This window comes from Lepidochelys kempii, chromosome 2 (assembly GCF_965140265.1).
Source record: "Lepidochelys kempii isolate rLepKem1 chromosome 2, rLepKem1.hap2, whole genome shotgun sequence".
In the NCBI taxonomy this organism is placed as follows: domain Eukaryota; kingdom Metazoa; phylum Chordata; order Testudines; family Cheloniidae; genus Lepidochelys; species Lepidochelys kempii.
In genome coordinates, this window is record NC_133257.1 from 267,025,477 (window position 1) to 267,052,228 (window position 26,752).

General features: G+C 39.7%; 1 protein-coding gene across 4 annotated transcripts in view; it reads right to left on the reverse strand.

Annotated features, from left to right (window-relative positions):
- The window catches only part of SMARCC1 (SWI/SNF related BAF chromatin remodeling complex subunit C1), a 178,314-nt gene that overhangs the window by 147,631 nt on the left and 3,931 nt on the right, over positions 1 to 26,752 (reverse strand). For 2 of the 4 annotated variants that reach the window (XM_073334922.1, XM_073334924.1), the window contains exons 2-6: positions 18,069 to 18,188; positions 9,540 to 9,625; positions 8,157 to 8,183; positions 5,381 to 5,462; positions 3,066 to 3,158 (exon numbers count right to left, since the gene is read on the reverse strand). In XM_073334922.1, coding sequence (XP_073191023.1) covers positions 3,066 to 3,158; positions 5,381 to 5,462; positions 8,157 to 8,183; positions 9,540 to 9,625; positions 18,069 to 18,188 — 408 coding nt within the window. Of the gene's footprint in view, positions 1 to 3,065; positions 3,159 to 4,054; positions 4,168 to 5,380; positions 5,463 to 8,156; positions 8,184 to 9,539; positions 9,626 to 18,068; positions 18,189 to 26,752 lie in introns of those variants that run through there. The other 2 variants (XM_073334923.1, XM_073334925.1) reach the window with 2 other exon arrangements.

Consider the following 26,752-nt stretch of genomic DNA (forward strand, 5'->3'; position numbering starts at 1 on the left):
TTTACAGAAATGGAAATGTACAGTATTTTTCACACAAACTATATTCCAAAACATATTTTACAGAATTAGATACTAGGGCAGTAGAGAGCATATGGTTAAGTTACAGGAAACAGAACGGTGAATAAATCAAAGCATTCAGTAGACAAGGCTACCATCTGCAAAGGGAAAAAAGTTAGGAGACCTATGCATGGGAGAAGAGAGATGCATTTAAGATGAGAGCAGAGTATGAGAGAGATACCACCAGATGGCTGTTCAGATGGCAAAGTAAATCCCATACTCCTAAAATTTACTGCTTTACACTTACATAGCCCATTTCACATCTCAAACTCCTTTTTATACACAAAGGAGTTAATCATCATCCTCCCAGTAAAGAAGGTAAGTATAATTGCCATTTTAAAGACGGGGAAACAGAGAGATGTTTAAGTGACTTGCCTAAAAACACACAAGTCTGTAATATAGCCAGGAATAGAACCTAGACCCCACCCTAGACCCAGGTGTGCATGGCCACAAAAACACTCCCTTCTTTACACCAGGGATGAGCAACTTTAAGAAGAATACGGACACAAAATCCATTAAAACCTTTTGGTGGGCCCAACATTCTTTTAAAGAGGTTATATACTGCGTAACTCAGAAACGTTTGCCACAATATAACATGTTAACATACATTTAACCCTGTATTAACACTGTAAAACCAAAGTGTTATTCAAAATAAAAGTCACTGTTAGCACAACCTTGAATTTTTTTTTTTTTTTTTTTAAAAGATTCAACTTAACTCTTTCACTAACTTTTTTTTCAGTGTCCAGAAGAGGACGGGGATTAATAAATGAAAACAAAAAATAAAAATATCTTAATGTTTTTCTCTGCTGTTTTTCATTGTTATAGTACCTTGCCTGTCAGAGTGAAACTCGGCTTGAGCCTGCCTGCGCACTAAGAAGGGCACATCTATATCATAAACTGGAAGAGTTTCATCAGTCAGTTGGTTCCTTCCTTAGACTTCAAATGATTCAATTTAGAAAAGTTACTTTCACAAGCCTAAGTAGCCCCAAACATAGAACAAGTTCAGTGACCACTTTCTCAGACTCGGGAAATGGGATTTAGGAAGCAGTTTCCAAAACTGAATGCCTCTTTCATCCTTCTTTCAAAAAGGATTAGCCTGCAGTCTGCTTAGTTCTAGTTGGTGTTCATTGACAACAGATGCAAATGAATCATTAAAAAGGATGAGGTGAGGTCAAAAATTTTCAAAATCCTTAAAACATTGATGGAAATTAAGCAGCAGCATTTCAACATCAGTAGTGTACCCGCTGAACACTGACTTGCACGCTTGCCGTTTCAATGCAAATGCAGCACATATTATAAAGCAGGCAAAATCCAAACCCAACAGGAGAGTCTTAAAAAATTCACTCAAACCACCCAAATGAGCAATGACATCCAAAATATCTGGTCCATGCCTTGCAATTGAAGATTCAAATGTCAGGTTTTAGCAGCCAAAAATGCCATACTACAGAAAAACAGAATCTTCCATTGTTTCCCGAAACTCCCTAGTATCAGAACTTGCAGTGTTTTTCAAAAAGGTGACAATCTCCCCTCAAAGTGCAAATTATCTGTCAAGAGAGACAAAATGGTGAGGTAATTTTTTTTTTTATTGGACCAACCTCTGTGTAAGCTCGAAAGCTTGTCTCTCTCACCGACAAAAGATATTACCTCGCCCACCTTGTGTCTCTAATATCCTGGGACCAACATAGCTACAACAACACTGCATACAATAATCTCTCAAGACATTTATCATGATTCATCCATCATACTTCAGCGTATGGCTCCAAGTCGCCATACTTTACATACACTTCACTGAGAAAAGCCACAAATTTGCTATTGTTGCCACCTCAAATTACGTTTGTAACTTTCATGACCACATTCATGACATGATCAAAGTTCAGTGATGTTCCATACAGTGCCTTCTGATGGATAATGCAGTGCAGTGTTGGGCAATTCACTTCACTGTGCTTCAACAAATGTGCAAACCTGACCTTTGATCTACACATAGTCGGTGGCCCGTCTGTAATAGAAGTAGGCAACTTTTCAAAAATCTGCAACAGCCTCCTGAACTGCACCAAAAATATCTGGGGCCTTTTTTGTTCTGTGTAATGAGGCTAACTTCATAAACTCTTCATGCATGTTAAAACTGGTGTCAATCGTCTGGATATATATCTGTAGCTGACTTGATTCTGACACATCTGTACTCTAGTGTCAAAAGAAATGAAGAACAATTGAGCATAATTATGGTTAACTTTTCTTCCACATGTTCATGCTTACCTAACTCTTTGCAAAATTACACATTAAGATATATGGTTTCGATTTTTTTTTAACCGTTTTCTCATCAAGTGGAAATGCCTTTTCCATTTGCATTGCACATCGACGATTAGCAGTATATCTGTCATACTCGGCATTGCAATTGGTGCTGTAGAAATGGTTCAAGTTATATTCTTTTGTCACTGCCATGACTTGCAAACATATGAGCAACAGAGGCTTATGTCCATTTTCAGTAAAAAGATAGTTACGCTCCCACTGTTCATGAAAGACTTTTCTTTGTAATTTTATCACAAGTTAAAAAAAATTGAGACCGAAGTATCAGTCATGGGTTTGTCAATGCACCACTTCTCACCACACTTGTGGTGCAGTGGATACAGACCTGATTTTTCAGGATATTGAATTTCCTTGTATTCAGCATACATGCAACCCAAGGAAGCACACAGCCAGTCCCCCTAGTGATCAGTCTTCCACATCGAAACATGCGCTTTATACTCTGAGTATGTTTATCACAGCAAAAAAGCTGAGAAATAAAAATAAATGTCACAGCAGAATAAACTGTTAACTGTTGGCAGGCCAAATAAAATGATCTGGAAAGATGGATGCAGTCCCAGGCCACCAGTTGCCCCTTGCTCCTCTATACTATTTAATTTTTAGAAGCCTCAATTCTAAAGTAATATCTCTACCATTGTCCTTTATAAACAGCTTCAAAAACTTAACCTGCAAAAATGCAAGGCTGCTACAAACTTCATATCTGTTACCTGGTGACGTTTGACAATGTCCTTTAATTTATTAGCCAACTTCAGTTCGATATCTGGAATGAGGTAGATCGTTGGTCTGCTCAGACAATTATTCTAGAGGAGAAAAGGCAAAACTTTAAATCAGAAACTAGTGGATGAAAGGCCTGAACCCATCAAGGATTAATTACTGCATTAAACATTACTGCTTGACAAACACTAATGCAAAGGTCCTGTGAAGAACCTAACTAGGCATTTTAGTGCCCATGACGAGAAAGCATATTTTCACCCCCTAGAGGCAATGTGTGGGTGGGTAGGGACATGGGGTCACGTGCGCCCCCCCCCCCATTTCTGCCTTCCATTTAGCACAGAGGTTTTCAAACTGTGGGGGCATGCCTTACAGTTTGAGAACTGTTGCCTCCTGCCAGGAGCTGAATGATCAGAAGCTTGCGGGAGCTGGGGCACTGGCCAGCTGCTCAGCAGCCCTCTTTGCCCTGTTCCCTGAGCTGGGCCACCTCTGCACAGATGAGCACTCCCTGGGCAGGGTGGGCAGCACAGCTCAGAGATGTTCCCCAACATGCTCTCCCTCAAAAGGGCCTGGCACTGACCAGCTCCATCCCGGAGCTGGTCCCTGCCAATGGAGCCCGGCTGCCATGAGATGCTCCAGTAGTGCCAGGGCAGAAGCATGCGAGTGCCTTGAGAAACATCTCATGGCTGCTGGGCTCTGTGGGTAGGGGATGGCTTCAGACAATGTCACTGGCCAGTGCTGGGCTCCATCGAGGGACAGGCAATAGTGCGGTGGACGGAGCGCTGCCTGGGGAGCATCCACCTGTGCAGAGGACAGCATGGACAGCAAGGGGCCTGAGTAGGCCAGTGACCCCCATCAACCACAGTTTGAAAACCCCTGTGCTAAATGGAAGGCAGAAGGAGAAGATGTGACCCTGTGACACCAACACCGCCGCCCCATTTTTCCGCCCCTGTGGCTTCGCACCCTGGGTGGCTGCCCTGCTCACCCTGCCTGAGTTCTGTGCACCAGCATGTTCTTGGTCCATTGAAGAAAATGGAAAGATTCTCAACTTCACGATGCTTTGGATCATGTCCTGAGCATGCTACTGTAAATGGAAAACTAAACACCATGTTCGATACATCCTGACTAGGATCTTACCCTACAGCACCAGTGTCTACAGATTTCTACATTATCTAGAACAGTGGTTTTAGCCACACTAAATGTTTATTTTAAAATAAAGTGACTATCCAGCTATCTTTAATCAAATCACAGCAAAACCATTTATTCCAAAATGTCAATGAAGAGTGTCACTTTTTGGGTTCTTTCCCTCCCGTTTCTGATTTTGCTAAATACTTGAAAAGTACAGCTTGAAAGCAGTACAAGCAAAAGTACTGGCCTAGGCCCTACAGATTATCATAGGAAACAATCACTGACACAGTAATAAACTTAATTTTAAATTGACCTGCTCGGATGGGGAAGTGAGTAGATCACTGTAATGGCACAAGGACAAGGGATGAGTAACAGGATACAGAGCTTTTCAACCTCTAGGTCAATTATTCAAATTTGACTCTGGACAGGAATGAGCTGCTACCGTATGGTAGCTGTTCAGTGGCTCAGACAAATTAGTCAGAGTTTACTAGTGGAGGGGTATTCTCATCAGAAACAAAACGGAACTTTCACCCTTGCTGGCAGTCTCAGACAAGCCAAGGGTGGACTTTGATGAACAAAATTAATTATCTGCTCACTCCTAGATGTGGTCCCTCCAAGTCAGGATTGAGGCACATTGATGGAATGTTGAAGTTTCTATTGCTGCAGCTTGTAATGTGCTTCTACACCTGCCCTGATAATCCAGCACCTTTCAAGAGCAGTAAATTCACTTTCAAGAGCAGTAAATTCACTTTTTGCCTTAACGTACGTGGCCAGGCTTTTGCAAGAATAGTTCTGTTTCACAATTTTTTATAACTTCATTTCCTAAATTCTAAAGCACAATGTTTTAACTTGTTAAACATACTGATTTGTACAGATGCTCAATTTTATTTTAAGTTAAAAAATAGTTGTCTAACAATTTTAAAGCTCAAAATTATTCTCCCACCCTAACTACCAGGTTTCTCTGTACTAAGTATTCCCCCAGTCATCCACTCTAACTAGTTTCAGAGATTCTGAAGAGAAAAGTTATATTCAGATAGAAATTCAAGAAAGATACAAAGTTTGGAATTCTGATGCAGGTCACAGCGCTAAGGGACCTCAAAGCTAGAAGGTCATTTCCCCAAAGAAAGTGGCAAATACACTGAGACACAAAACAGAAAATGTTTATGGTTATAAAATGTCTTGCCTGCACTAGTGTTTTTTCAATGTTCATGAACATCTCCACATTTCGATCCATTCGTGATGGATTCTGCAGATCAAACCTCCGCCTGTAAACGAGGAAAATGATTGAAAGATATTAAAGACTTCAACTTGCCTATTTTCAACAGCAAAGAATCTTTAGACTTTTTTATATTTGGTTTTGACCAAGAAGTGATATTTAAAACTCTGCACATTCTAGTAAATTACATTGGTATACTTAATATTAACAGAGAACGGATTCTTACAGTATCTGCATGTATGAACATAAGTTATTAATGGAGTTTTAGAGCACAATAGAAATGGTTCTACCATGTTACTCTTGCTCCACTTAGTAGAAAAGAAACAGTCAATCTCAATCAACAAAATGCAGTTGATTTTTAAACTCTTAGATGCACAATGAAATCCAAGGCTGAAGTTCTATTATCCAACATGACTAGCAACAAAACCTTGGAGTAAGACAGGTAGCCAATTAATTACATTTCTATGCTCTCTAGAGTGATCAGACAAGAGCAATTAATTAAAAGCAGCTGAAAATGTCATTTACTTTTATTGAGACAAAGCTCACAATGGTCGACAAGAGACAGCAGCACTGGGAGCATAGGCAAATCAATGTTCATGTCTTTAAACACTGCTTTCTATTTATATTTCCATCGCATTCACTAGTCTATTGGTTATGTTGAGCAATCAGTTGTAGGCCTACATTCTAACCTCAGAAGCACGCAGCTTAATAAAGCACACATCTTAATAAATCCACTACTGTGCTTTTTTTTTTTTTAACTAGGCGCATCTGAAAAAACCACTATTCCACGCATGGAATACATATTGTAGATGTAACTGAAACAATACATTACATCCATCCTCACACTGGAAACTGATTCTTGGCCTATTGTTAAGTGGGAAATCTTTTACAATAACCCAAGTTATTAATCTAATGATGCAGACATAGTAATGTGACTTCTTTCTAAAGTCATGGGATGGATTCATTCAATTAAAATGACTTACTTTCCCACCTCAATACTAAGAATTTGGACAACAGCTGTAAAGAATTTTAAAGGTTAGGATATATATTTAGATACAAGTCTGCAATTTGACAGGCTCCAGGAGTTTCTGATCTCCAGCAATTCAGCCTGCACTATTAATTTGTTAAACGCTAGCAGTGGTTATCTGCAGTAACTGGTTGTGAGCTTCACTTTGGCAACTAGAAGGATTAGAAACAAAGCTGCTGATAAAGAATTCAGTATCAGATTCTTAGGTGGGGTGCATGACTTTCTGTCCAAGCATAGCACTACACACAATAAAAGCGAGTAAGTGCTTGTTAGTGTGCAAAGTGTAGTAAGTGGCAGTATACTTCAAATACACAGAGCACCACATATTTTCAGTAAAACACCTGAGAGATTGTTACAGCTTGTAAATATGTAATGATGTTAAATTCAGTTTTACACATCTTGATGTGCAAGTTTGAATTTTACAACTTCAAAAGCTCACATTAACCTACATATTTATAACCTCACAATCTCATGTAATTTTTATATTAATTTACTAATCTAAGCAATTTACTAATCTAAGCAGCTACCACTTTACCACTGAATGCATCCAATGAAGTGAGCTGTAGCTCATGAAAGCTTATGCTCAAATACATTTTAGTCTCTAAGGTGCCACAAGTACTCCTTTTCTTTTTGCGGATACAGACTAACACGGCTGCTACCCTGAAACCTGTCACTTTAACTATCTGAGGCCCTTAAGTACTGTATTGCGGCATACACGGTCCTCCACGTGGAGGGGGGAGAGGGGGCATCTTTATAATATACCAGAGAGGTGCACATCACTAGACGTTCACATTTGTGAAAGGTTTTTTCTTTCCCTAGTGGTTTCGATTTTCAGCCAGTGTGATGGGATTTTTTCCACAGAGGACTGACCTTGTTGTAATGTACAACATAACAGAGAGGAGTTACGGGCAATCACTTATTTTTGTATGCTTATCTTTCAACCGTGAAGTTCTCTATATTTAAATGTCAATATTACATGTCAATATAAATGTCATCTCAAAGTCTTACAGTGACTGTCAGAACAAGAAATCTTAAAAAGTTGTGTACGGAACATTTCTGGACTGGTAGAGGGTGGGCTTGATGATCTATAACTTATTATTCTAACTGCCTTGATTAAAAAAATCTTGCCCCAATATACACATATTGACATAATTTCACAATCTTTTGGTCAGAATGTGATCTTCAATAGCTGCTCTGACTGAGATTAATGGGACAAAGTTAAGCATTAGGAAAGTGGACACAAAGAAAATTAAAATACTGATTATGTTCACAAGCAAGTTTTCAAACTCCGACTATTATTTCAACCATTTTCAAAACACAATGTGTTAAGGCTTAAACATCTCTATAAATCAGGTCACTTATTTAGTGCTTAGCTTTAACAGACCAAAATTTTCAAACATGGTTGAAGTCAACACTAAGGATTCATTTCACTTTGTTCATACATTCAAATTTCTACCATAATTTTATTTAACCTTCCACATAAAAGCACTCATGTTATTTCTTAACATATAAACAGCAGCATATACTGTATTGGGAATTTTTTTTTTTTTTAAAAAATCACTTTAAAAAGATCATTAGGAGGTCCTCCTGTCTTCTTGTTTAACTAATTAATTCTAGAAACTAAGTCTGGAGCAACAGGTTTTAGAGAACATCTGTTTGAATTACAATGACAAGGTACGTCCAGCTGCACTGGATAAGTGCATTTTTCAGACATACCTATTATGACCAGGAAAGGTACTTCTCCTATAAGACAGATCATTCACAAACAGGTTAACCAAGAGCGACAATGCATACCATTGAAAAACAAAGAATCATGCATCAGGCACATCATATTATTTGGTCAAGTCAGTGAAGGAAACATTCCAGGCTCTAAATCTGATCCTCAATGTTAAATTCTCAAGTATCATTTCCTTCCCCACTCCACATGCACGCACACACACTCAAGACACTACCAGCTAGTTTTGAGGGATCAGCAAGAGAGGGAGGAGAGAGGATGCGGCCAAATGTCAGAGTTTTGCTCTCATTCAGATTTCTGTAAATGGGAAATAAGTTTGTCCAAAAAGAAAAGAATATTTACGTTGTGGGAGCTAGTTGAGGTGCTCTTCTATTGAGGCTCAGAGGAAGCACAAAGCACCTAAAAGGCACATTACTCAGATATCTCAGATAGCAGTTATCTGTGGCTGGGTATTAGCATTGTAGGAATGGAAGAAGGGACTTCAGATAGTTAACTTATGGCAGCTTCTTACTCTTTCATGTCCTGCAAATGCAGTTAGGGGGCAGAGCACCATCAACCCTACAAAAATAATACTAAAACATGGCTTATTCTTGCCTTTTGATTTGCTTGAGGGGGTAATCTTAACCCAGGTACACTCACAGGTCTTCACAGCATTTGAAAAAGAACTACATAAATGAAGGGAAAATTTCTGCCTTATTTTTAACTGAGTTATTGATCTTTTATATTGACTATTTTTAGTTCCCAATTGGAGATTTTGCAATTTTCTCAATGATAATTTACTTATTATGTAACTTCCCTTTTGGGAAAAGTCTTCTGAATTATAATGTACACACGATAACCACCGCTAGACTCCAAATGGACAGTTTTGTACACATCAATATTTATATAGGCAGTGGTTTTATGAAACTTGCATTCTCTACTTATGAGCACAGATGAACAGTTACAAAGCATTTTCTATTTATTAGTATCTATGTGGTGCTTTGTATTTGTAGACATTAATTATTCCTAACAATATCCTAGGAGACAAGTAAGAATAATCCACATTTTACAGATGGGGAAACTGAGGCACAGCAAGAGTCAGCAATTTGGCCAATATTACACAGCAAATAAATGGCAAAAATGGGATTATAAGATCAGGAGATTCTGACTCCCAGCCTGAAGCTCCATCCATCAGCTCACAATATTTCTCATCTTTAGATAACTTTAAATAGAGCATCAACTAGAAAACAAAAATTTATTCCTCTTCTCAACTCCCTTTCCCACTCAACTCTTCAAGAAAGTGTATTAAATTGCAAGTAGTTTGAATAGGCATTTCATTTGTTTAGTTTCATGCAGAAGGTGTATAAATTCAAGTAAAAACTTACCAGCCCTGTTCATTCTTATACTTGTAAGCAGCACCAAGAATATGACATAATGTACCTCCAGCTTTGAAATCCATGAAACACTTGGCCTAGAATCAGGAGACAGAAGTGTGAACACTGACCAAAAGTGACATCTTCAATGCTATGACAGCGAAGATACGCTTTGTATCATTAAATGTACACAACACTGTACAGAACACAAAACCAGTGAGCTCATAAATGTACCATTCCATTTTCATCTGGGGCTTACTTTATAAAGCTTTACTCTTCACTCACTTAAAAACATTCCAAGTTGTAAAAAAAAAAAATACATATTCAAAATTAAGCAGTCTGATTGTAAACACACGGTGAGATCAGATGCATCCTAAATTTCATCTTAATCCATTCCACTCCTTTATGTTTCTACTTCCCACAGATCGGGGGCTCAAAGGCCAACTCCGATATGTATTTTCATAGGTACGTGAGAATCTATGTTCTACAGAATCACAGAAATGTAGGGCTAGAAGGGACCTTAAGCAAGTCATCAACTCCAGCCCGCTGTGCTATGGCAGAACCAAGTAAACCTAGACCATCCCTGACAGGTGTTTGCCAAACTTCTTTTTAAAAAAGAACACAAAAACAAAAAAACCAACCAACCCTCCAGTGATAGGAATTCCACAGGCTCCCTTGGAAGCCTGTTCCAGAGCTCAACTACCCTTATAGTTAGAAAGCTTTTCCTAATATCTAATCTAAACCTCCCTTGCTGCAGATTAAGACCATTACTTCTTGTCCTATCTTCAGCAGACATGGAGAACAACTGATCGACATCTTCTTTATAACAGACCTTAACCTATTTGAAGACTTATCAGGTCCCACTCAGTCTTCTTTTTTCAAGACTAAACATCCCCAGTTTTTTTAGTCTGTCCTCACAGGTCTGGCTTTCTAAATCTTTTATCATTTTTGGTGCTCTCCTCTGGACTCCTTCCAATTTGTTCACATCTTTTCTAAAGCGTGGCACACAGAATTGGAAACAGTACTCCAGCTGAGGCCTCACGAGCGCCAAGCAGAGTGGGACAATTATTTTCTGCGTCTGACATATGACACTCCTGTTAAAACCCCCTCAATCATATTAGCCTTTTTCAAAACAGCATTACACTGTTGACTCATTCAATGTGTGATCCACTCTAACCACCAGATCCTTTGCATCAGTACTACCACCTAGCCAGTTATTCCCCATTTTGTAGTTGTGCACTTTATTTTTCTTTCCTAAATGAAGTACTTTGCACTTGTTTTTATTGAATTTCATCTTGTTGAATTCACACCAATTGTCCAATTTGACAAGGTTGTTTTTAAATCTAATCTTGTGCTCCATAGTACTTGCAACCACCTCCCAGCCTAGTGTCATCTGCAAATTTTATAAGCATATGCTCCACTTCATTACCCAAGCTATTAATGAAAAATATAGACTTGTACTGGACCCAGGGCGTCAATGACCCCTGTGGAACCCCACTAGATACGCTCTCCCAGTTTGACAGCAAACTATAAATACTCTGAGAATGGTCTTTCAGCCAGTTGTGCACCCACCTTACAGTAATTTCATCTCAACCAAATTTCCCAAGTTTGCTTAAGAGAGTGTCATGTAGGACTGTCGAAAGTCTTACTAAAAGGTATAACATTTACTGCTTCCCCCGATCCAGTATGGCTATTAAGGCCCATAACCCTCACGTTTCACTCCCCATCAGTACTTGGCATGGGCTGGGGAAGCTAATGATCCAACCAATGGAACAAATTTAGTAATGAATCCTGGTCACATGCCACCTGAGGCACGTTGCACATATGTTAAGAAGAAAACCATATCGAAAAAGGAAATTAGGTCAGTCTGACATGATTTGTTTTTGACAAATTCATGCTGGTAAATCCTTAGAACCCTATTATCCTCCAGGTGCTTACAAATTGATAGTTTAATAATTTGTTCTAGTATCTTTCCCAGTATGTAAGTTAGGCTGACTGGTCTATAATACCACAGGTCCTCTTTGTTCCCCTTTTTAAAGATAGGTACTATGTCTGCCATTCTCCTGTTTTCTGGGACCTTCTCAGAGATAATTGCTAAAAGTTCCAAGATTGCTTAAGCCAGTTCCTCAAGTACCCCAGGATGAATTTCATCAGGGCCTGCTGACTTGAATACATCTAAATATTCTTTAGCCTTTCTTTCCCTATTTTGGCTTCTATTTCTTCCCCCTCGTTGTTAACACTGTGGTTTTGAGTATCTGGTCACCATTAACCTTTTTAGGGACACCTTGAAACAAAACAGTCATTAAACACCTCAATTTTCTTGATATCAGTTATTAGATCTTCTTCCCTGCAAAGCAGAGGTTCTATACTTCCCTTTATCTCTCTCTTGCACCTAATATATTTAAAGAACCACTTACTGTCTTTTATGTCCCTTACAAGGTGTAACTCATTTTGTGCCTTAACCTTCCTGATTTTGTTCCTACATTACTCCTGGGGGGATTCTGTACCAAAAAAATTAAAAATTCTACAGATTTTATTTGTCAAAATAATGCAATACAATCATACCCGTTTCAATTGTTTTGGTAAGTTATTTAAACTACAATACAGAAAAAAGTCACAATAACTATTCAGCATTTCCTAAACACATGAAAGTTAAGTTGCAAATACTTGGTAACTAATACCCTGCATTCCAATTATAATCCTGGATTTTCATTTAAATTACATTACAGAACACCAAACAGGAAAAAAAAACAAAAAAAACAAGTAGAATATCATTTAAAATTGCTCAGACTTTCACACATGCAAGTCATACAGTTTTGCTAATCATTGTCCTGGACCTAGATGGGTACTTTGGGAAGTGCTTGGTTCTAACATTGTCCTAATGTTTTATTGACTGCTTGGTAAATGTTTTATTTACCCTCAGAAGTCTTTTTTTTTTTTCCCCAATGGGTAAGTAAAAATCTAATCCTATTGTACCTTTTTCTGGGGTGGGCTATGACATAGCCTCAGAGGTCTGGTACACCCCATCACAGATTCCTTTTTGATGTTCAGGTCATTAAAGAGCTCCTTATGGAGCCATAGTGACCCCTTTCCATTCTTCATCTCAGGATAGTTTGCAGTTGCGTGTATAATACTGTCTGCTTGAAAAACTACCAGATGTCCTGAACGACTTTTTCCTTTAGATTTTCTTCCCACCGGACCTTACTTACCAGTTCTCCGAGTTTGTTAAAATCTGGTTTTGTTTTTTTGTTTTTTTTTTTTTAAGTCAATTGTCCTTATTCTGTGCTCTCACTTCTTCTTTTCCTTAGGATCATGAAATCTATAATTTCATGACCACTTTCTCCCAAATTGCCTTCCACCTTCAGATTCGCTACCAATTCCTCCATGTTTGTCAGAATCAAGTCTAAAATAGCTATCCCTCTGATTACTTCCTCCACTTTTTGTAACAAAACATTGTCCTCAATACATTCCAAGAACTTACTGGAAATGTTATGTTTTGCAGTATTACTTTTTCAACAGCTGCCTGGGTAGTTAAACTCTTCCATTACTACCAGGTCTTGGGGTTTGGATACCTCCGTTATTTGTTCTAGAAATGCCTCATCCACTGCCTCTTCCTGATTTGATGGTGCATAGTAGACCTCTACCACGACATCACCCCTATTTTTTAACCCTTTTATCTTTACCCAGAGATTCTCAACTGGTCTGCCTCCCACTTCCTTCTGGATCTCAGAACAAGTGCATATATTCTTGATGTATAATGCAGCACTCTTCCCCAAGCCACCTGCAACAGGATTCATACATACTGTAGAACATAATGTATCAGAGGTGGCCACTGAGCCCCGATCTATAAAAAATAGAAACAAAGGAGTGGAATGGATTAAAGAGATAAAGGAGAATCTCAGTATTTGTTTTAAAAAAAAAGTTTCCAGCTGTTTTCCTAATGAAGATATCTTTGAAAAACAGAAATATAAACCAATCAGCTGGGCTCCACTTCTGCAGCAGGAAGATTGCATGGGGCTGGTCCTGAAGATCCCTTTCCGTGTAAAAGTTTTTGTAACAAAAACCAAAAAAATTTTATTTTGTGAGGACCAGCAAAAAATTTTTTTACAGACTTACTGCTAAATGCATCTCATATTGATTTATTTATTACAGTACCTGAAGCGTGAAAGGCACCATTTCACTTCAACCAATCAAGGGGTATACCATACCACACATTCCAGAATTGAGAGCAGAACATCAGCTGGAGATTTAAAGGGTCCATTAGGTCTCATTTAGTCTCTCTCTAAGGGGTCAATATAGGATTGCTTTCTAGAGTATGGATAAAATAGTGGAGAGGACTCTAATTTTAAATTGGAGAGCATGCTTCAGATTTTTACATTCTTTTCCAGGATCACTAGTCAGGATATTTGTAAGTTTACAGCTGGCTGTAAAATTGCACAATCATAGAATCATAGAATATCAGGGTTGGAAGGGACCCCAGAAGGTCATCTAGTCCAACCCCCTGCTCAAAGCAGGACCAATTCCCAGTTAAATCATCCCAGCCAGGGCTTTGTCAAGCCTGACCTTAAAAACCTCTAATGAAGGAGATTCTACCACCTCCCTAGGTAACGCATTCCAGTGTTTCACCACCCTCTTAGTGAAAAAGTTTCTCCTAATATCCAATCTAAACCTCCCCCACTGCAACTTGAGACCATTACTCCTCGTTCTGTCATCTGCTACCATTGAGAACAGTCTAGAGCCATCCTCTTTGGAACCCCCTTTCAGGTAGTTGAAAGCAGCTATCAAATCCCCCCTCATTCTTCTCTTCTGCAGGCTAAACAATCCCAGCTCCCTCAGCCTCTCCTCATAACTCATGTGTTCCAGTCCCCTAATCATTTTTGTTGCCCTTCGCTGGACTCTCTCCAATTTATCCACATCCTTCTTGAAGTGTGGGGCCCAAAACTGCACACAGTACTCCAGATGAGGCCTCACCAATGTCGAATAGAGGGGAACGATCACGTCCCTCGATCTGCTCGCTATGCCCCTACTTATACATCCCAAAATGCCATTGGCCTTCTTGGCAACAAGGGCACACTGCTGACTCATATCCAGCTTCTCGTCCACTGTCACCCCTAGGTCCTTTTCCGCAGAACTGCTGCCTAGCCATTCGGTCCCTAGTCTGTAGCTGTGCATTGGGTTCTTCCGTCCTAAGTGCAGGACCCTGCACTTATCCTTATTGAACCTCATCAGATTCCTTTTGGCCCAATCTTCCAATTGGTCTAGGTCCTTCTGTATCCTATTCCTCCCCTCCAGCGTATCTACCACTCCTCCCAGTTTAGTATCATCCGCAAATTTGCTGAGAGTGCAATCCACACCATCCTCCAGAACATTTATGAAGATATTGAATAAAACCGGCCCCAGGACCGACCCTTGGGGCACTCCACTTGATACCGGCTGCCAACTAGACATGGAGCCATTGATCACTACCCGTTGAGCCCGACAATCTAGCCAGCTTTCTACCCACCTTATAGTGCATTCATCCAGCCCATACTTCCTTAACTTGCTGACAAGAATACTATGGGAGACCGTGTCAAAAGCTTTGCTAAAGTCAAGAAACAATACATCCACTGCTTTCCCTTCATCCACAGAACCAGTAATCTCATCATAAAAGGCGATTAGATTAGTCAGGCATGACCTTCCCTTGGTGAATCCATGCTGGCTGTTCCTGATCACTTTCCTCTCATGCAAGTGCTTCAGGATTGATTCTTTGAGGACCTGCTCCATGATTTTTCCAGGGACTGAGGTGAGGCTGACTGGCCTGTAGTTCCCAGGATCTTCCTTCTTCCCTTTTTTAAAGATTGGCACTACATTAGCCTTTTTCCAGTCATCCGGGACTTCCCCGGTTCGCCATATTCAATATTTCCATTGAAAATGCATTTTCAACAAGATTTGGCAGGAAGAGTTCTCAGGTAAAGGATGCAGTTACTGGGGAAATCGGGGGAAATCGGGGGAGGAAAAGAGAGAGAGAGCGCGTGCCCCAGATCCAGGATGTTCCCATAAGCCAAGGGAAATCTGTTGATTATATGAAGCAATAACCACAACTCCATATGTGGCAAGAACTAATTTTAACCATGCAATGTACTAATCCATTTTTTGCTCCTAGAAAGTAGAAATCTTTTGATTATCAATTTAAGATGTTATAGTAGGAACAAGTTTAAGAGACATCACATGATTCTACATTCCAAGTCACTGGAAACTCCATACATAGGAATGGTGAGGTAAATAAAAAGCTTAAATGTACAGTTCAATCACATATTGTTTAAATCAGAAAGGTGTTTGAGTCTTAGAAACCTGCACTAAAGCAAAGAAATACATGTATCAAAGTTATATTCTACTTTCTTTTAAAAATACACTTCATTCGAATCCTTTTTTTAAAAAAAACCCTATAGAACTCTAGAGCAACAGTTTGTGACACCATCTAGCTTGAACACTACAACCTACATTATTCATAACCTTCGAGTTACGCAGCAGCTCTACTCCATGGTGGGTGGGTGTGTGAGACAGAGAGAGAAAGAAATCTAGACTTGAGTTATTCAGACCCTAAGAGTGTCTGCTTGCAAAGTGGGTTCTTTTCCAAGGTATGAAATGGTAAATCTACATACATTGCTACAGAGTTTCTTGGATGAAACACACTACCTAAGTCCAAAGTAGATTTAGCTTCAGCCATTACAAGTGGGCCCTTTATATTTTCCCAGATGATTATGATTTTGCAATTTAGTTTTCCTATTTTTAAAAATTATTTTTCCTCTCCCATTTCAGTGTGTGAGGCCAGCATAGAGGAGAAACTAACTATATAAAAGCAACAGTGAAATTGTCCGAACAAGTACACTTTGTAAACCAACTGGAAAAAATAAAGATTTTCCTTATAATCTTTCAGTGACAGTAATGGGGGGGCATGGATGAGTGTTCCTATCGCACTCCCCGTCAGTATCTGGCCCAAGCCGGGGAAGCTAATGATCCGACCAGCAGACCAAATTCGGTGATGAATCCTGGTCACATGCTGTCATAAATATAAAGGGAAGGGTAAACCCCTTTGAAATCCCTCCTGGCCAGGGGAAAGCTCCTCTCACCTGTAAAGGGTTAAGAAGCTAAAGGTAACCTCGCTGGCACCTGACCAAAATGACCAATGAGGAGACAAGATACTTTCAAAAGCTGGGAGGAGGGAGAGAAACAAAGGGTCTGTGTCTGTCTGTATGCTGGTCTTTGCCAGGGATAGACCAGGAATGGAGTCTTAGAACTTTTAGTAAGTAATCTAGCTAGGTATGTGTTAGATTATGATTTCTTTAAATGGCTGAGAAAAGAATTGTGCTGAATAGAATAACTATTTCTGTCTGTGTATCTTTTTTGTAACTTAAGGTTTTGCCTAGAGGGGTTCTCTATGTTTTTTGAATCTAATTACCCTGTAAGATATCTACCATCCTGATTTTACAGGGGGGATTTCTTTATTTCTATTTACTTCTATTTTTTTATTAAAAGTCTTCTTGTAAAAAACTGAATGCTTTTTCATTGTTCTCAGATCCAAGGGTTTGGGTCTGTGGTCACCTATGCAAATTGGTGAGGCTTTTTATCCAACATTTCCCAGGAAAGGGGGGGTGCAAGTGTTGGGAGGATTGTTCATTGTTCTTAAGATCCAAGGGTCTGGGTCTGTAGTCACCTAGGCAAATTGGTGAGGCTTTTTACCAAACCTTGTCCAGGAAGTGGGGTGCAAGGTTTTGGGAAGTATTTTGGGGGGAAGGACGCGTCCAAACAGCTCTTCCCCAGTAACCAGTATTAGTTTGGTGGTGGTAGCGGCCAGTCCAAGACAACGGGTGTAATATTTTGTACCTTGGGGAAGTTTTGACCTAAGCTGGTAAAGATAAGCTTAGGAGGTTTTTCATGCAGGTCCCCACATCTGTACCCTAGAGTTCAGAGTTGGGGAGGAACCTTGACACATGCCAACTGAGACACACTGCGCATACGCTAAGAAAAAGTGACAGTAATATTAAAGTGCTATTTGCAATACTATCAGGGAAAACAATGTCTGGGCAGATGAATGATTTTTAAATTGATTGTATCCATTTAATAGTGTCTAATTAAAACATAGCCACAATTATGAGGAATAAACTGTGAAATCTGGTAAAAAAATTTTGACCGAAGTTGAAAGTTATAAAGCTATCAGTATTGCTGATAAAGATCAAATCCAAGTTATGGTAAAATATTTCCAGATTTGACCCTACAAAAATTACTATGCCATCTGAAAATTAAAACCACTCCTCACTTTCAAATGAGCTACTGAATATTGAAATGGCAGGATGTTTTAAACGTAAAGCTTGTTTCACAAGACAGGAGGACCAAGCTGTTCGCTCATCTGCATTAAGCATTGACAGTGACTGTAGAACAGCCACAGATCTACCTTCTCAGCTGAAACTGTGCCACTGTGTGATTTGGCAACAAAAATATTGGATGAACAAGAATGAAGTATACTGCTATAATGGCAGTCGCTCCTGGCATTCAAATACTCACAGGAAGTTTGGTGAAGGCAGGATTGGTGACATGTTTCCCAAAGGCATCTTCCTGGAACTGCAGCAGCTGCACCACCAGCCCAGCCAATGTTTTATTGGTCGGAGCATCTGCCTGAACGTACTGAAAGACACAAACACATACTTACTGGAGATAGGGCAGAAAGACAGTACAATTCCTCTGGCAATTCAAAGACCAATTCCAGCAAGCTTCAGGGCACCTTTTTTTTTTTGCGCTAGCTTTTACACTCATTTAATCTTTAAAATACATAAACAAAACTCAGTTTTATTTGTCAGGAACTATGCTTTCAATCCCAAATAAACCACACTGCCATAATCCACGAGAGGGGATAAGGTATGTATTTCTGTAATACAGCTCATCATCAGCAAACAGTGGACATTTGTCTATTTTTGGCTTTTTGTTATCGGTTAGTTTTTAGAGTCATGGATTTTACCTTCTTTAACAGTTATTTAATTGTATGAAATGCAGCTATGTTAGAATGGTCATTATAGTCAGCCACATTTACAAAATCTTTTTTTTCCTGCTTATTTAATGTATTGCTTTAGACTGATTCATGATAACCTGTACTTTAATATCTAGTCTAAGATTTGGCAAATATCTGTGGATCGTTATTAATTCACTGGATTCAATATTCTTCAGAAAAGGATTAAATACTTAATTAGAGATAGAAATCAGATTGAGTTCTAATGCTAATTCCGGCCCTCAGATATATACAACTCACTAGGAAAACACTGTCTTCTCCTCTCGCAAAAGAATTACCCTGTGTATTCCACATTAATTCACTAACCTTTAGTGTATTCATGCACAATCAGGAAAAATATACCCAGAAGACCAAATTTCTGCAATTTTGCAACAATCTACAATCAGGTACTTTTTCTCCAGGATATATTTATTTCCCCAGGCACAGTACCTCAGTGTATGACCAGTTCATACATAATCTGAGAGGCTATTAGTTGGTCAGTAAACAGACTAATCATTGAGCCATTTACCTGGTGAATAACTAATATAATAGCCAACCAGAATGTCTTATATCTTCCACTGTTTCTGTCTAGCCAGACTTCTATATATACACTTCTCGTGGAATTCTGTGCCAAAAAATTAAAAATTCTGCACACAGTATTTTAAAATTCTGCATATTTATTATATTTGTCAAAAATAACACAATATAATCACATAAATTTCAATTATTTTTGGTCATTTATTTCAAAAGACCTGTTATCAAGAATGTCTTTAACGATACAGACAACAAAAAAGATTCAGGAAATGTTTTTTGACAAATAGATTCCTTACTAGGCATATTAATCCAGAACTCTGAGTACTAATTCATTTAAACTACAATATAGAACCATATTTCCCACACCCCTCAGAAGCAGTGCAAAGGCTTGGGGTGGTCACTGGTAACGAACTTGGGAGGGTTGTTGGGTATGGGTGGGAAAAGTATGGAAGAGGGTTATTTTGGGTGGGAGAGAGAGGACAGATTGTTAGAGAGCTTCCCCCATGCAGACCCTGGCTGACTCTTAGCCTCTCCCATTTAGTCAGGCACATCTGCCTGTCCCCATGTTCCTGCACCCCCATGTGTCTTTGCACCTCGTCCATGTGCCCCTCCACCCCCATTCAGACACCTACTCCCCACATCCCCATGTGGCTCTGCACCCCGTTCTCATGTCCCTATGAGGCTCTGTACCCCCTCCCCCTGTCCCCATGTGTCTGTACCCCCACCCAGCCATCCCTTGTCCCTATGTAGCTCTGCACCCCCTCCCACACCACCATGTGGCCCTGCATCTCCCTCCCTCTGTGTCTCTGTGCCTCTACTCCCATTCAGCCCCTGCCCCAGTCTGTCCTCCCTCACTAGCCCTTATGAGCCCTGTCTGACCCTCCACCCCCAGCACCCCACGCTGTCTGTCTCCCCATGGCCCCTGTCTCCTAACCTGGCCCACTGTTAAGAAGCCAGGCTCTCTCTCTTCCCTAGCTGGCGGGGAGCTGCTGCTTTGTTCTATTGCCACAGCGCCCCCTGGTGGGCAAAACGTGGATCTGCAGCAACATTTTGGCAGAAGCTTTTTTCTGCACAAAAAAATTAAAAATATGTGGGGCTCATTAATTATCCACATGCACAGTAGCACAGAATTCCCCCAGGAGTGTATATATACAGTACCTTGAGAAGGTCATGAAGCCAGAATAGTTACATAACCATCAGAACTCCTACAAATATTTCTATTTTTTGTTAAACAATTCTGTTACACACATCAGGCACTGGTCATTTCAATTTAGCCTGTTAAATAACCAAATAAAACCCTTTAAGCCAGTTACTAAAGCAGCATGTAAGAAGTGATGGATACTGTAAAGGGTATGCAAAAAGAAAAGTAGTACTTGTGGCACCTTAGAGACTAACAAATTTATTTTAGCATAAGCTTTCGTGAGCTACAGCTCACGAAGTGAGCTGTAGCTAACGAAAGCTTATGCTCAAATAAATGTGTTAGTCTCTAAGGTGCCACAAGTACTACTTTTCTTTTTGCAAATACAGACTAACATGGCTGCTACTCTGAAACCTGTAAAGGGTATGGGTTTCTCACCATTAGACTTCAATAACTAAATACTTAAACTTGTAAGTGACTTAGTACAGTAACTCCTCGCTTAACGTTGTAGTTATGTTCCTGAAAAATGCAACTTTAAGTGAAATGATGTTAAGCGAATCCAATTCCCCCATAAGAATTAATGTAAATGGGGTGGTTAGGTTCCAGGGAAAAGTTTTTCACAAGACAAAAGACTATATTTCTGGTGAAAAAAGTGTGAAACACACAGAGTATAAGTTTTAAACAAACAGTTTAATACTGTACACAGCAATGATGATTGTGAAGCTTGGTTGAGGTGGTGAAGTTAGAGGGTGGAATCCCAGGGAATGCCTTACTGCTAAATGATGAACTAGCACTCGGTTAACACATTGTTGTTAATGTGGCTCACACTCTACAAGCAGCACGAATGGAGGGAGGGGAGACAGCATGGCAGACAGAGACACACACCCTGTGTGTGGGAGAGAGAGATGTGCATTGTCCCTTTAAGTATGCTGACACCATTCTAAGTACATTGCCTTTAAAAAGCTCACACCATCCTGAGCCCTGTCCTGTCCCCACCCTGCTCTATATGGAGAAGGGGTAAGTAGGGGACAGGAGTAGGGGGGAGAGGGACACCCTGACATTACCCCATCTCTTCTCCCCTCCCCTGAACAGGGAGCAGGAGGCTCCTGGGAGCAGCTCCAAGGCAGGACTAGCACATGACAGTGGGCGGGGGGGGAAGGACAGCTGAACTGCCAGTAATTGATAGCCTGCTGGGCAGCTGCTGCACAGGGAACTTAGGGGAGCAGGGAGCTGGTAAGGGAGCTGATGGAGGGGCTGCTGGCCCACCCTGGTTCCAAGCCCCCACCAGCTAGCTGTAACGGGCTGCTCTTCCTGCAAGCAGTGGACAAAGCAGGTGGCTGCCAAACGTTATAAGGGAGCATTGCACAACTTTAAACGAGCACGTTCCATAACTGATCAGCAATGTTAACAACGACACAACGTTAACCGGGACGACTTTAAGTGAGGAGTTACTGTACTAGCTGTAGAAGCAAGGCTGACAATATCTGGAGAATGAAGTTTTAATGATTCAAAGAATATGAACGACACATGGCAGCACAAGATTCCCCAAGTTACCTCACTTGTGTGTGTGTCTCAACCACGACATAAAAAGGGCAGATGGTTTCCAACCTGTTCAATTATTCAATTCTCTGCCAAAGGGGAGACATTTGTGGTAATTTTGTAATGTGGATAGCTTCCCACTATAAACTAGAAAGGTCACCAAACCATTTCATACAGGCCACCATAGAGCACTCTCTCCTAATTTGGGCTGGATTCTATTTGGCAGCTTTGTCTGTTACCTACTAAGAACCATTATGCCTCCTGATAACTACTCTATCTTCTGGAAGTTTTAAGACTTATTTAACCAAGAAGGAAAGCACTTCATAACATTCATACAGTGCTGTAAGTGTATATGGCTGTAAAAGAGGTGACAAAGGTGACAAATTGCTGCTCCTACAGTTTAGGGCTTAAAAACAAAAACTCAATTAGTGTTGCTGAATCTCTTCATTTTACAACTGTTTAGATGAACAAACAGGGTTGTGCTGAATCATCAACAAAAGCCCTGCAATTCCCAGAAAACTGAGCCAACCATGTACAACAAAAGTCATCACTCTACCTTGTCCGATTTCACATAACATTTTGAACTTTCAGTTTAAGTAGTATTCTTCAACAAGTATCAACCAGATTGCATAGGAAAAAGTGTAGTTAAAATGCGCATTACTAAGCTACAAAGTTAACTTGTACAGTAGTTAGTGTATGGAACTGACAGCATGGAAGTCAAGTGTCAGACGTTATAATCTTGTTTCCATTCTATTTTAATAGAAGTTTATGAAGACCAAAATATTTATTCAACAAGAACAGCATGTGCACACATGTTCAAGAAACAAAGCTGCCAGGTCTAATTTTAGGCTTACCAGCCTCAATAGCACCTAAGTGGAGTAGCTTACCTGTGCTTATCATTACATCTGTTAGAACATATCCTCTCACCCTCAAAAGCAGTATGTAATCTGCGCATGCCAAGAAGAAAAATACTACCATTTCCAAAAAGGCTATTTTGTGGATGATCCTCATCCTGTCTAAAGGAACTTCCTTTATATAAAGTGTTATTCAATAACAGGACAACCTTAGTAACCATGAAAACCCATTTCACAAGGCAGATCCATTCCGTCATCTCTGGCTCTTGCGTCGTTGCAGTTTGACCGCATCTCAGTTTTATTACTGTTTAATTTCCCTGAAATAAGTAATTTAAAATGGTTTGAACACTTTTTAAAACTTTATATAGTGCATTAAGTTTAAAGCACCATAAAAAGTGAGACAACCCTTAAAATTTCTAAAAATAGGTAAGTATGAAGTGTTCCTTGTACAGATAGACATTCTCTTCTGTGCTTCAGTTTTTCTGTGTCTAAGGCCACATTAAGAGTCAGTAACCAAAGTAGGATTAGAACTCTAAACATTTTGACTCCACAATCCACGCTCATTCCTTCAGATCATATTGCTTACCAGGACTCAAAACAAGTTGCATTTTTTGTTTGTTTGTTTCTGAAGCATTCTTCAGCCTACTGTAACAAAATTTAGAAACTTAAAGAGCACAAAATGTAACCTCACTCCAGAATACCAATATTTAGAAAAAATAAAATATTCTTAACCTAGATTATTATATATTTTTAGCTGCTACCTTAGTTAGAATTCCAGTCCCCCCGGTCCCCCTCAGGAAAATGCACCTGGGGGTTTGGATATATTTTGAAGTGTACATTTTTTTCACTCTTATTTCTTAATGGAGATTTGTGAATCCCACTCCCACCTCACACAGAGTTAAGTTAAACCTGAGGGCTGTCAAGTTGTTGGAAAAGGAAATAATTAGAAATAGAATATAGGAGTCCTAATGCTGTCTCAGATTTGCTGTGTTACCTTGAACATGGACATGTCATTTAATCTCTGTGCCTCCATTTCCCCCTCTACAATAAGAGGATAGAACACTTAGCTACATCAAAGGAAAAGCTTTGAAGGGTCCTCTCATTCACCGACTGAAAAAGCTGTACAAGAGGGCCTTGCTATGGGCTTTTGCCAGCAATATTAATCCAACCAGATTCTTATTTGCCAGCTGATTCATAGTTGATTTTTTGGGGAAGGAGACAGCAGTGAAGCTTACAAGAATCATTCATTTTCATATTACTTTCACCCATAATGAGCAGAGGCAGCGTATGAGCCTGCAGAGAAGGAAACACAATAGAAAGTTTTAGAGTAAGCTGCCCTAGGGCAAGGTCTATGCCTTCTTGTGTGTTTGTAAACTCACCCAGCAGACTGTTGGCACTACAGGAAACAATATAAGACACATACAGAAACAACACTAAAATGTCAGACTTGGATACAAAAGCAAGGAAACCCAACTTTAAGGCCACCACTATCCTTAAATAACTCAACTGTATGTTGTAGCACTTTCACACAAAAGACCACCACTTTCCTGACAATTAACCATAGCTAGATTCAATGATTTGAGCTAAAAGCAGAACAGCAACAACAACACTAGATTTGTGTCTTTAGCTCCTTTTAAAAAAAAAAATTGATTTTCAGATTAGCTCAAAGGAAATTAGCAGAGAAACACTTGCTAATTTAATGTTCCAATGGTACTGATAAGAGACTATGAAACAAATATGGAGATGACAAGTTTTTCCAACCCAGATGCTAGTAGCTAATGAGAAACAAGTTGGCGGTCTCAGTCCACGTCACAAACCACTAAAATTAACACTTTAACAGCTGCCAAGGACTGAAACAACATGGGACATCCCTCCAGGTCAGGGTTGAGGCATGTTAACAGAACTGTGTGTGGGAAGCTGGCACTGCTGATGTCTGTGCTGTAACTTTTGTGGCTACATAGCAGACTTTCAGCACCACTGCCATCAAGCCACTGTTTCAACCAGCACAGAGGCCCCTTATTTAAAATTTAAAGGAAAAACAGAAACCTTGTTTTAGTAAACCAAATTAGTCTATTGCAGTAGTAAAAATTAGACCAGTTTGAAAAACAAAATTTTGTGGCTCAGATCACTTCAGTATTCAGTAAGAATCCCAAATCATACCCACTAAACACACTCAAAAGACAGCCAATCCTCATGTTGCTTGCATTCTGAGGCAGCACACCAGCTGTTTACCCATTTGTTTTTATTGCAGATCTCCACCATACCATCTGTCAGTGCTTTTTGTAGCCACCAACCTGATTTTCAGAAGCACTGAGCACCTGCAGACTGCAGCTAGACTTGGAGGTGCTTAACATTCCTGAAAATCATGCCCAGGGACTACGTCTTTGGTCTGAAATCAACATGAAATTCGATTACGACAAGTACAAAGTACTTTACTCAGGGAAGAAAAAATCAAATCCACAACTACAAAATGGAGAATAATTGGCTAGGTAGTAGTACTGCTGACAAGGATCTGGGGATTATAGTGGATCACAAATTTAATATGAGCCAACCATGTGATGCAGCTATGAAAAAAGGCTAATATTGTGGGGTGTATTAGCAGGAGTCTTATATGTAAGACACAAGAGGTAACTGTCTTGCTCTTACTGCCACTGGTGAGGCCTCAGCTGGAGTACTGTGTCCAGTTCTAGTTGCTAAACTTTACGAAAGATGTGGACAAATTGGAGAGTTCACAGGAGAACTACAAAGATTAGGTCAGGTTTTATAAACCTTTTCTATAAGGAAAGGTTAGGAAACCGGGCATGTTCAGTCTTGAGAAAAGACAACTGAGAGAGGGACCTGATAGTCTTCAAATTATTAACAGCTATCGCAAAGGACGACAGTGATCAATTGTTCTTCATATCCACTGAAGGTAGGACAATAAGTAACAGGCTTTATCAGCAGCATGGGAGATTTAGGGTAGGTCTTCACTACCAACATTAAAGCGCTAGCGTTTTAATGTGGCTGTGTAGTCGCAGCTCCAGTGCTGGGAGAGAGCTCTCCCAGAGGTGCAAAAAACCACCCCCATGAGGGGAGTGGCTTCCAGCGCTGTAGCACTGTCTACACTGCCACTTTACAGTGCTGAAACTTGCATCACGCAGGGGTGTGTTTTTTTCACACCTCTAAGCGAGAAAGTTTCAGTGCTGTAAAGCAGCAGTGTAGACAAGGCCCTAGGTTACATATTAGGAAAATCTTTCTAACTATACGGGTACTTAAGCTCCAAAATAGGCTTCCAAGAGAAGTTGTGGAATACCTCATCATTGGAGGTTTTTAAGAACAGGCTAGACAAATACCAGTCAAGGATACTCTAGGTGTATTTGGCTCTGCCTCAGCACAGGGGGATGGACTAGATGACTTCTCTAGCTCTCTTCCAGCCCCACAGTTATTTGAGTCTATAATCTTTAATGCCAAAGCTATTTGTTGAGCTCTTTAGCATAAAAAGTGTTGGATGTTAAATGAAGAAAATGTGTGCTGGAAATTAAAGACCACCCAAAATGTTAAAATATTTCCAGCAGAACTATAAATGGCACAGCATAAAGTAGAGAGAGATATTTTAATAGAAAACAATTAGTTGTGTAAACATTAATAATAACATGATGCTAGTTGCTGTACATGCACATCAGGGCCTGATAAGTGGAGCCTCTGATCATTTGTGAATTATAAATAATAAACTATATTAAATAATTTACTCAACTTTTCATAGTTTGAATTAGATTTCTGTGTAAAATAGTATTTTATCCTGTATCTGTCCCACATTATGTGCATTAGGTCGAAGAATATCTCAGTCCTGACCAGAAAAGGATTTAACACTCCAAACACAATTGACTAGGCCTTCAAAGAACCCCACAACACAAAGCATGGGGATCAAACTCATTCAGAGGAGAGGTCTGAATTCCATTTTTTATTATGGTCAAAGGGTGGGAGTAGAAATGTAAGACTTCCTACTACTTTCAATCGACAGCATAACTCCCAGTTATGTCAATAGATTTGCACACAGATCGTGAATAAAATTGTTTTTGTAGTCACTGAACTTTTAGAGTACCTTGCTATCAATTCAATATCACTAACAGTATCACTGTTTTAACTAGCAATTTTACTTGAC